Here is an 11,513-nt window from a genome sequence, read left to right on the forward strand (position 1 = left end):
CCTTGGGCAAGTCAACCCCTCAGAGCCTCAAGGGATTCTCTCATAAGTTGTACAACAGCCTCCAATCTGCACTGGGGGAAGGGGCTTCCTCAACATAAGTTTGCTATAACCCCGTGAATTATTAATGATTTATTGAATTATTCATTAATTTATTGTGATCTAATGAAGGGAAAATCCCTCCTGGAAGGGGGCATGAGGTTAATCTGCTCACTGTTTCGTTTAACCAATGGATTCATAGCGCCATTTTTGTTCAAGGTAGGGGAGGCTATGGGACAGAATTTAATCTCAGTCCTGCTGCTTCCTATTTATGAGCTAAAGAGGGGGCTGGGGCAAGCTTAGCACTTATTTGGACTTACTGGGAAAGGCCACCATGGCAGCAATAGGGAATAGTGATTCAGTCACACTTTAGTGAGAGTACAGAAGCTATGGCATGGGGACTAGCAGATGGGCTGGTGGAGGGAGGCACACAGTGTTGGGGAAGAGAATGAGGAGGGATGAGGGCATGGAGTCACTTACATAACTGGATCAGAGTTGGGAGCATTTGGGCAGCACAGACCCCTAGCAGGTAGAGGCATGCTCAAGGGACAGGAGTTTGGGGTTCCATTTTTATATTTGGTGGTGGGGAACGGACTAACTCTTATCTATACCTTCTTAGGCTTAATTCATTGACATAGCAGTGTCTCAAAGCCCTACCTTAGGGTTAGTTTATTTGTATAATATGTTCCTGGTTTTGCTGCACGTGTCTGGGGCTTATCAGCAGCTTACAGATGGAGAGCAGAGGGGCTGTTAGGTTAGGCCCTGGCTGGCTTCCCCTAATTTAGCAGATAGTCTTAGTGCGTGACCTCAGTTAATTTATGAGGACTTGTCAATGGCTCTTATGCTCCTGTAAATTTATGAGACAGTTTTCAAGCAACTATTATGTGCCCTTAATTTGTGGAATAGTTGTAAGTGACTTCTATGTTCCCCTTTTGCAATCTTACTACCTACTATTTTTACTTTATACCAGCTACTTATAAAGTTACTTACTATACTAACTTGGGACCAGAACAAGATACAGTTTCTTTCTTTTTTTTTTTTTTTTGGTGAGGCAATGGGGGTTAAGTGACTTGCCCAGGGTCACACAGCTAGTAAGTGTTAAGTGTCTGAGGCCGGATTTGAACTCGGGTCTTCCTGACTCCAGGGCCGGTGCTCTATCCACTGCGCCACCTATCTGCCCCAAGATACAGTTTCAACACAACCAATTTGGCACCCAAAAAATTCCCATGCTTTATTGTAGTTATTTGTCTCTGTCTTCTCTCTCTTACTAGATTATAAATCCTTTTAAAAAATGCCTTTATTTAGGGGCAGCTAGATGGTGCAGTGGACAAAGCACTGGCCCTGGATTCAGGAGGACCTGAGTTCAAATCCGGCCTCAGACACTTGACACTTACTAGCTGTGTGACCCTGGGCAAGTCACTTAACCCTCATTGCCCTGCCCCCCTCCCCAAATGCCTTTATTTAAATGCCTAGATTATAAATCCCTTTGGGGCTAAGGGCTATGCCTTTTTTTTAGGAGGGATGTTGCTATCTTTGGTTTTACATCATTTTCATTTCTGACCATATCTTTTTCCATTTCCTACCTAGGAAACGTTTTTTATAACAATAAAAAAACCAAAAAACAAAACCAAGCAACGTATTCATTGTATTCAGGCAGTGAGGTGGTGTAGTGCATAGAGCACCGGGCCTAGAGTCAGGAAGACCTGCGTTTGAATCTAGCTTCAGATCCTTATTTGGATCCTTACTCAGATCTGTGACCTTGGGCAAATCACTTAACTGCTATCTGCCTCAGTTTTCTTCTCAGTAAAAAAGTGGGAATAATAATAGCACCTCCTTCCCTGAGTGGTCGTGAGGATCAAATGAGATACCAATTGTAAAGCACTTAGCACTGTGCCTGGCACATGGTAAACTCTAAATGTTAGCTGTGGCGATGAGGATGAGGACGAAGATGCTGAAGAAGATAAAGATGAAGAAAAAGAAGAAAGACCAGGAAGAATCATCTGACACCATATGCAGTTCCACACACAGTTCCCCAGCTCTGCCTGCTCACCAGCCTGGGGCATATTCTCAAGCTAAGGACACTGAAGGTGCCCAAGACCAAGGCCAGCCCTTGGCTTCACAATATCACCTGTGCAAGAGCTAGAAGGAAAACACGTGGCCAGGAGTCATTGACGTGGAAACCACCCTGTGGTTTTAGTGAGGGAGCGTGAGATGAGAAGGCAGCTGAGTGTTGCAAAGTTAATGGGATGTGGGATCTCCCCTCCTTCACGCACCCCAGTGTTGGCTAAGGAAACCATTGTCCTTCCAAGGCCCCTCACAGGCCTTCTGAGTCACCCTCTCACCTCCTCGAGGCCCTCATGACATCCCTCACATGCTGCTTTTATCTCCTTAGGCCAGGCCCCTGGGACCTCTCAGAGGGTCACAGCAACCTCCTCATTAGTCTCCCTACTTCAAGTCCCTCCCACTCCCCTCCATCCGGCACATACAAATGGACAAAAAGGTCATTGCTATGTGCCGGGCACTCTGTGGCATTCTTGGCATACAGAAACAAAAGCAAAACAGTCCCTGAGATAACAAACACGAGACGGGCGGCCAGGCCTGGGAACTCACAAAGACAGTGACTAGAACAAGCCCCTGCATCACAGGTACCTCCAGAAGTGGCTGTGTTGATTACAGTTCTAGGAGAGAAGTGGAAGGTGGGAGGTCTGGGGGATGACAGTGCACGTGCTCGAGTCTGCCCGGGGATGAAGAAAGGAGCCCATGGGCTCCTTGTGGACGTGGACTGCCTGGAGGGCACAGTAGCAGCTCCAGAAACAGCTCATGTTCTCCCTTGGTTACCACATGCGTGACCAGTCACTCCCCTGCTCAGGATCCTTCCTTGGCTCCCTTTGGCTTTGAGGATAAAATTCAGTTCCTCAGCTTGACCTATACAGCTCCTCACCACCTGGCTCTGGTGTACCTATCTAGGTCTATCACAGAGCAGGACTGTCAGTCCTCCCCTTCACATGCGGTAGTGAGTTCTGTACCTCTGCACAGGCTGCCCCCACCCCCTGCCCCCAGCCTGGAGTATCTGCCTTCCCTCCACCTCTTAGTATCCCTCTGTCCCTCAAGATTTCAGCCAGAGGCCACCTCCCCCAGGGGTCAGCGTAGGCTTCCTCTTCAAAGTATCTTGTGTGTGTTTGTGTGTGTAAATGTCCCATCTTCCTCTTTCTTCCGGGAAGATGGCAGGGACTGTGTTTCCTCTTATCTCTATCTCCCCCGCCCCCCCACCTTGCCCATCAATAAACAACCTGTCGGGTTGAACTGAAATGAATTTAACTATAATTCATCGATGATGACCAGTCCTACTGATGGAACTGTCATCTCTTCTCAAGTTGATTTTCCTTAAGGCTTGGCGGTTTTCAAGTGGCAATATCCCAAGCGTAAGGCAACTGAGCGAGGATGGTGCCTTCTTTTCCTCCCTTTTGAATCTCCATGTTGACTTTTCATATTCTGTTTTTCCCCACAGAATTTCTTGAGCTGGTGTAATCCCGAGACTGTTTTACAACAAGTAGATGAACATATGAACACCGGCCGGCTGGCGGGATTTGCCTGTCAAGTGAGTAACCACTTTAGTTCACTTTTGACACAGCAGATTTTATCTCAGTGGGTGACAACTGGCCCGAAATGAGGACTGGGGCCTTCTGACTTCCACGCTGCCAAGATGGCCTAGCAGAGAGGGAGAAGATGCTGAGCCCAAGTTCATCAGGAAGATCTGATTGAACTCCCACCTGTGACCCTTCCTAGCTGGAGGGCTTCTTCCATTAACCTCCCTGGGCCTCGGACTGATGCCTAGGGCTGATTAGAGAAGTGGAGGAAGCATTCTCCATACTGACAAAAGCACTGCTCCCTAGAGCTTTCCTTAGCATGGTCATATAGTCAGAATGTGTGTGTCTATAAACAGATGTATCTCTATGAAATACAAAACAACTATGGGCACCACTGAGTCTTTGCTATCTCTTCATGTACTACAAAGGATTTAGTTCCCCAGAAAAAGAGTTTGCTGTGGAATTATCAAGAATGCTATAGCTCGGGGGTGGCTAGATAGCTCAGTGGATAGAGCACCGGCCCTGGATTCAGGAGTACCTGAGTTCAAATCTGGCCTCAGACACTTGACACTTACTAGCTGTGTGACCCTGGGCAAGTCACTTAACTCTCATTGCCCCGCAAAAAAAACAAAAACAAAAAAAAAGAATGCTATAGCTCAGGGTGATAGTCTGGGGTCTGGGCCACAATTCAAATGGAGGAAGACTTGTTATTTTACAGGTGAGCAGTTTTATTCTGAATCACGTCATAAACAAGAAGCAGTTTGGGATGCTGACAAACACAAAATACTTTCCACTGTTGAAATCACGAGTCATACGTGTCCAGAAGGTCAAGGAGTTGGTGAACTATCTCATCCACGATGATAGGTACGTTAGCCCAGAAAAGTGCATCCTGGGTTGTCTCCTCCTGTGTCTGAAGCGAGAAATGAGACAGAGACAACTGGATGGGGTTGAAATTCCTTAGGTTTTACACTTATTCCAGGAAAAAGGCTGATGTTTGATTGAACCATACTGTTTCTACTTTTTTGTTTTTTTTTTTTCTCTTTTTTCGAGGTTTTTCCCTTTTGTTCTGATTCTTCTTTCACAACATGACTAATGCAGAAATGTGTTTAATGTGATTGTACATATATAGCCTATATTAGATTGCTTTATGTCTTGGGGAGGGGGGAGGGAAGGCAAGGTGAGAGAAAAATTTGGAACTAGAAATCTTATGGAAAAAAAGAAAAAGGCTGATATGTGAATAGATAACTGTACACCAGCGACCCAAAGGGTCATGCAACAGGAGCACTCTCCCTTACCAGAGGAGGATTTGCCAAGATTTTGTTAGGCTGCCAAGTCCCAGCTTGCGTTTTTAGTCCATGACCTGTCGAACCCTTTCTTACAGCTCTTTTCCAGTGTGACTATGGTTGGTGGTAGATCCACATTATTTGCATTGCAACCACCTAGACTCCAAAGTATTAATGAGATAATTTTTTCTATTGCATAGTTTGGATGAAGCTGCGGTCCTAATAACGGAATACTTAAAACAGTGTGGGAATCCTGTGCCATTAGATACAGCTCCTTGTGACATTGTGAAGGTAAGGAGAGCATCCATAACCATAGGAAATGACCTTTCTTCTGAAATATACATTCCTGGTACACTAAAATGGATCATTTTTCCTTATTAAGATTGTGCAAGCGTGTGTGCATGTGTGTGCGCGCGCAATCTTTTTGGCTGTATACACTTCAGAACTTGCTTATGTTTTCAGTGAATCTTTGAAATACAGATTTGAGCAGCGTCATCTGTGGGGAAAGTGTCCTGGTGAGTCTAGGGTCAGGAGATTCAGCCTTGACTCCTTGCCCAGCTTCACCACTCTCTGATTGTGGGCTCAGCTGGTCCCCAAGTCTCTTTCAGCTCTGTGATTCCTAATGGAGTTACATTTTCATTAGAACAGGTGTTGTATTGATAAGTAAATAACGAAAATGATAATGCCACTGAGAAACTGACATTTGGTGACGTGGAGGCCCTGGGGTGTGATGGCCACTTTGACACTTAGCAGCTGTGTGATCGTGGGTCACACACAACCTCTCTGGGCTGTTATAGGTGGGTTTCAATTTGTGTTGGGGGAGGGTGGGACATAGGATCCTGGTTTGAAAGCTGGAAAGGACCCCAGAGACCGTCCAGGCCCACCCCCCTTCATTTTACAGGGGAGGAAACTGGCTCAGGGAACATAAGGGACTTCCCCAGAGTCACACAGGTATCAAATGTCAGAGGCAGGATATGAACCCAGGAACTGACTCAGGAACCAAATCTTCAGTTCCCAGTGTGCTAATGACTTTACATCCAATTGTATAACTCAAGGATGAGCTGAATTTTTTTTTTTAGAATGCAGCATAAATATTGAAACTTCTTTGGTCCCTTTTTTATTCTTTGTTTCAGATCAGACCAAAGATACCTTTGCATTGATGGTGCAAGACTGCTTTTCCTCAAGAAAGGGAAAGTAGATTCAATAGAGAAACTTAGAAAATAAAATCAGGAAGTAGAAACAAATTGCATGTGATGTCTGGAGATTCTGTTTCAACCTTTCCTTTGTCTTGCCTAACCTTGAGGGGTCAGATGAGCTGCTTTGTGTGTGCATTTCAGTAATCCAATTTCAGTTCTTAAACAGCGCTTGAAGTTGCAAAATCTTTTTTTCTTGTGGAAAAAAATCATTAAGAAATCAGATTCTATTATTTACTCACTCTCTTTTCTCTCCTTTCAGATGTTTCTAAGTGAATCGAAGTAATCCTCACAATCCTTATACAAGAAGGACAAGAGGAGGTCGGAACTGGACATTCATTGACAATAGTTCCTGTGTCTCAGCATTTACTGTGCAATGGAGAAGGGAGCCGCTATTGAAGTGACTTGGAACATCATGGTCCATCTGTACGCTTTTGGCCTCCGAGTAGCCCGAGGCTCATGAGGCCACAGACCTCTCTGACATGTCCCACATGCTTCTAGCATTTGGCGATTGGATCAACACTTGTCTTCCCTTTTATCTAAAGGAAAAGGGGAGGAAGGGGCAATTCTCTGAATGTATATTCTGTGTTAATGCTCATTATCCATAAAATGCTTTATTATCTTCAATATGTTACTTTTGTTGAAGGTGATTGGAAAGACAACGCTTTACCAAGAGCATAAAACTTAGGTTCCCTATTTATTTTCCTCTCTTTGTAGCCTAAGACATTTGTAATTATTCACATGACTGAACTGTTAGATAGACCGTAATTTATTTTTGTTCTGACCTTTGTTCTAACCACTGAGAGATCATCACTGACTCAGTTTTACATTAAAGACAAAATCACGACCTGCTCCAGCATTCTTTACTGATGTTTTTTCCCCTTCTCCCAGAATTCTGTAAAGAGAAGTAGGCAGCAGGCTGTGGTTGATAAGAAACCGGCCTCAGAGTCCCAAACACAAGTATGTACCAGTCTCACCTCTGACAGATCCTGGCCTCTGAGTGACCTGAGGCTCAGGAAGCCACAGCCCCCTGATGTGTCCCTTGCACTTATGTTGATTATGTCAGCACTTCTCTTCCTTGAGACCTCAAGTCCTCCCAGAGATATCAAAGGCTAGAAGTAGCCAAGCAGGATCTCGGCGTTGATAGAGGGAGATTCCTTTCTGGAATCACAGGTTTAAAAAAGGTATAGGCGAAGCAAATGAACGATCATCCAGCACAACTTCCTTAATACTGCACCAGACAAGTGAGGGGAGATATCACTTGTTGTCCAGAGAATTTCATTGGCCTTGGGGTTTGATCTATAGTTTAAGTGAACCTCTTTGTGATTGGTAGCTTCTGATTGTGAAACTCTTGCTCCCCCTAAAAAGAGAGGGAGGGAGAATTGAATTAAATTGAAGCTACTTATTATGAACTTTACTTAGTTTCCCAAAGTGAAGTAGGGGTTAGAAATGGCAAGCCTGACTCAGAGTCAGACAGACCTGAGTTCAAATCCTGAACCAGACTCTTATGAACTGTACGAACCCTAAGTGAGACACTCAACCTTCCTCAGCCTTGGTTTCCTTATTTGTAAAATGGGGATAATTAGATTGTTGTGAGGATCAAATGAGACCTCAAAGTCAAATGCTAGCTATTATTTTTTTTTTTGCAGGTCAATGATGGTTAAGTGACTTGCCCAGGGCCACACAGCTAGTAAGTGCCAAGTGTCTGAGGCTGGATTTGAACTCAGGTCCTCCTGAATCCAGGGCCGGTGCTTTATCCACTGTGCCACATAGCTGTCCTGCTAGCTGTTATTATTAATAATAATATCTTCTTATCCTCCATTTCTTAAAACCAGTGCTTTTAGAATAACTGATACTGGCAGTATTGTTGATACCTGAAGCCAATAGGAAGGAAAATAAGTCAAGGGCTCAGAAACCAAGGAACCCAGAAGTACAAAGAGCAAGTGTCATCTTTGGCCTGGGTCGTCTCAGCCATAGGAGGTTCTGCCCTTCCTTCCTTCTTGGTAGCTGGGCTAGAGAACAGAGGTGGCTTACAGAGAATGCTTGTGCAAGTAGAGGAGGGGGGAGACCTGCATAGACTGTAATCCATATTTATGCAAAACCTGGGGCCCAAAAGGAAGCCCAGCATAAGTCATCAGTGGGATGGAGCTGCCAGGAAGTCCTCATGTGCTCCCAGGCTGTGTGAAACATATGCAGGCCGGGAATGTGATGAGGACGGTATTTAGTCAGAGTGATGAGTGAGAGTGAGCGGGATGCTGCCAGGGAGGCAGGCCATCTTCAATTTGGACGCATTGGCAGCAATCTATGCACAAGGTGGTAAGAGCTTTGTCCATTTTAGGGAGGCTGGGGTTGGGAGGGCCACTCTAAAGGAAAACCAGGGGCAGAGGAGAAAGAAGAGTCCAAAACAATGTGGTGGCTTCTTGCTTTTCTGTGAGAGGCAGCATGGCCTCGGCTTGCCCTGGTGTCTATGAAATAGTTATGGGTATTTTGATAACTGTGTTTCAGTATAATTGGCTTCCTTTGTTAGCCTATGTTCTTTTTTTTTTGCGGGACAATGGGGGTTAAGTGACTTGCCCAGGGTCACACAGCTAGTAAGCGTCAAGCGTCTGAGGCCGGATTTGAACTCAGGTACTCCTGAATCCAGGGCTGGTGCTTTATCCACTGTGCCACCTAACCGCCCCAAGCCTATGTTCTTGATTCATTTAAAAATATTCTGAGAAGGGTCCACAGTCTTTTTTTTTTTAATAAAGTAAAAAAGTATTTAATAAAATAAAGTATTTTTTTCCTGTTACATGTACTCCTTAAAGTGTAGCGCTGCTTCCCGGACACACCTCTCGTGCTACAGCGTGGCCCAGGGGGTGATTGGGCTTCTTCTCAGCCTGCCTGGCTTGTGAGTAATCACAGCCACTTTCTCTTTGACCCGGAAACAGAAGTCTGATTGAATTCTGATTCTCTATGGTCGGAAGCTTGGTGTGCTTTTACCCCTCCCCCACTGGGCCACCACCACTCGATTCAGCCCACTGGTTCAGACCCAGGGCGCTTTGCCCCAGCTCCAGCAGATACTGCCTCCACTTCTCCCTGGCCTACCTCCGAACCCCCTCACCAGTCCGTGATCGGAGCCTCAGAAGCTGCTGGTGCTGAAGACTCTGACGTGTTGGAAGCACTGTCCCTGGCTGGGTCCGGACGGCGCGCTGAGCTGTTCAGCCTGATCAGTAGGTGATCAGAATCGCCCTCTTTTGCGGAGAAACAGTCTCACTCTGTTCTTATGTGCATTAGGCTGTTCTGGGTTTTGATTTTTACCGCATTATTTGGGCGTGAATGGACGGGTTTATCTGGAGCTTGTGGGAGTCACAGCCTCTCCTCCGCCATCTATTTCCTGTTACATGTAAAGATAGTTTTCAACTTTTGTTTATAGGGTCCACAATCTTTACCAGATGGGCAGGGGGTCCCGGACACAACAAAAGACCTAGCTAGCTGATCTAGAATCAGCCTTGGAGCCAGGAGACGCACCTTCCAGTTCCAGGAGTGACCCTGGCTACTCATTTGGCCTTTTAGGCTTCCGGGCAACTCTCCAAGATGACAAGCTTCAGGCAAGGTGGCAATATGTACTGGAAGAGGGGGCTCCTCCCCAAAGCTGCCCATACCTAGAAAATCCAGGCCCATTCCCCATCCACATTGGCTTTTTCATCAATTCTCAGTCTCCTACTTTTCTGGATTCGCATATTAAGGGACTTTTTCAGTTACATAGTTATAATGACCAAGCTTGGCCTATGAGGGAAAAAATGAGAAAAGACAACTCTTCTTTGCAGAGCTGGCGGTCAAACTCCATTGGCCTCTTGGTTATTTTGGCAGAATTTCTTTTCTTCCTTTTATTCTCTGTTACAAGGGATGGCTCACTGGTGAAGGAAGTGATGTATTAAAAAATGAAGGTGGGGGGCAGCTAGATGGCGCAGTGGATAGAGCACCGGCCCTGGAGTCAGGAGTACCTGAGTTCAAACCCGGCCTCAGACACTTAACACTTACTAGCTGTGTGACCCTGGGCAAGTCACTTAACCCCAATTGCCTCACTAAAAAAAAAAAAAAAATGAAGGTGATGTGAAAATAAAAGATATCAATAAAAATCATGTTTTGAAAGTCCCTCAAAAGTGTCTTGTTCATTCAAAGGTCTAGTCTAACTATGGGGAGCAGTAGGGGAGAGTGAAGCTTAGTATAGTACAAGGGTCCTCTACATTCATTATCTTACTTTACCATGGGCAGGTCACATAACCTTTCTGGGCCTGTTTTCCCATCTGTAAAGTGAGAGTGTTGGATTGGATAATTTCTGAGGTCCCTTCTAGGCCTTGTTACTTAGAAGTATTTTGTCTATTAGATTAAGACATAGAAACAATGACATCACCTTTTTAAAACTGAGTAGATTGTAATTTTATATTACAAATTAACATTTGTTTTCCTAGAGTTAATGGAAAATTAGAAAGCACTTTAGTTATGAGAACTCATCCCCAAACCAACAAAGAAAATAGAGGTTCTGAGGCTGAAATTTCTTAAGGATGTCACTCGGCCTTCTTTTTGGGTGTAGATGAAAGTTAAGGAAAGGCTTATGTGGAGACATTGAAACTGAACAAATGGAAATGAATTCCTGGTTAGGCCAAGTGATTTCCAAGAGCTGAAAAGGAACTTGAAAGTTGATTTCATTGCTCAGCATCTACTCCTGAGAGCTAAGCCTACACGCATTTGTGGGCCAAAGGCCTAACATCTTTTGGAACGCAAATTTATCTTCAGCTTTTGCTTAATATGAAGGTAAAGTATATAATTAACCCTAATGCTTATTTTTTAGCATATTCCTGCTGGTTCCAGAGAAAAATGAATGTTTTAAACGCTTTGTTGTTTAATTAGCAAATGATAGCACCTGTTTTACTTGATTAGCTACAGTCAAATTAAGTAAGTGTACCATGTTTAATTTTCAGGATTTTAGATAATTTTACTGTCATGGCTAACTGCTGCTTTGTACTAGATGGCGCCCCGGTTCACCCCAAGACTTTAGCAAAGTGGAATTGGCGTCCACGATGGGCCCTCCCAACTTAGAAATAGTTAAATCCACTCTTTGAAGATTTGATCTGCCAACTGATCAGCCAACCAACCAACAAGCATTTATTAAATGCCTACTGTATTCGGAGCTGGAGAGAGAAGATAAAGCAAAAAGTTTCTTGCTTGTTAGAAGATTTGACTTAGAGTAGAAGGGGAAAAGGTCCCAAGCTGGAGTCACAGCTCTATCACTTGGAATCTGTCTGACCATCAAGTTACTTCACCTCTTGACACACCCCTTCATCTCTTTTTTTTTTTTAACGGGGCAATAAGGGTTAATTGACTTGCCCAGGGTCACACAGCTATTAAATGTCAAGTGTCTGAGGTTGGAT

At 44.6% G+C, this 11,513-nt stretch overlaps 1 protein-coding gene across 1 annotated transcript in view; it reads left to right on the plus strand.

The window, feature by feature from the left end:
• KNTC1 (kinetochore associated 1) overlaps window positions 1-6,726 on the plus strand; it is a 98,774-nt gene extending 92,048 nt beyond the window's left edge. Inside the window, exons 61-64 of the mRNA XM_043975126.1 lie at window positions 3,545-3,634; window positions 4,342-4,487; window positions 5,107-5,197; window positions 6,362-6,726. Coding sequence (XP_043831061.1) covers window positions 3,545-3,634; window positions 4,342-4,487; window positions 5,107-5,197; window positions 6,362-6,385 — 351 coding nt within the window. The 3' untranslated portion in view covers window positions 6,386-6,726. The remainder of the gene's footprint in view (window positions 1-3,544; window positions 3,635-4,341; window positions 4,488-5,106; window positions 5,198-6,361) is intronic.
• Window positions 6,727-11,513: the final 4,787 nt, after the last annotated feature.

The sequence above is a fragment of the Dromiciops gliroides genome, chromosome 1, assembly GCF_019393635.1.
Source record: "Dromiciops gliroides isolate mDroGli1 chromosome 1, mDroGli1.pri, whole genome shotgun sequence".
NCBI lineage: Eukaryota > Metazoa > Chordata > Mammalia > Microbiotheria > Microbiotheriidae > Dromiciops > Dromiciops gliroides.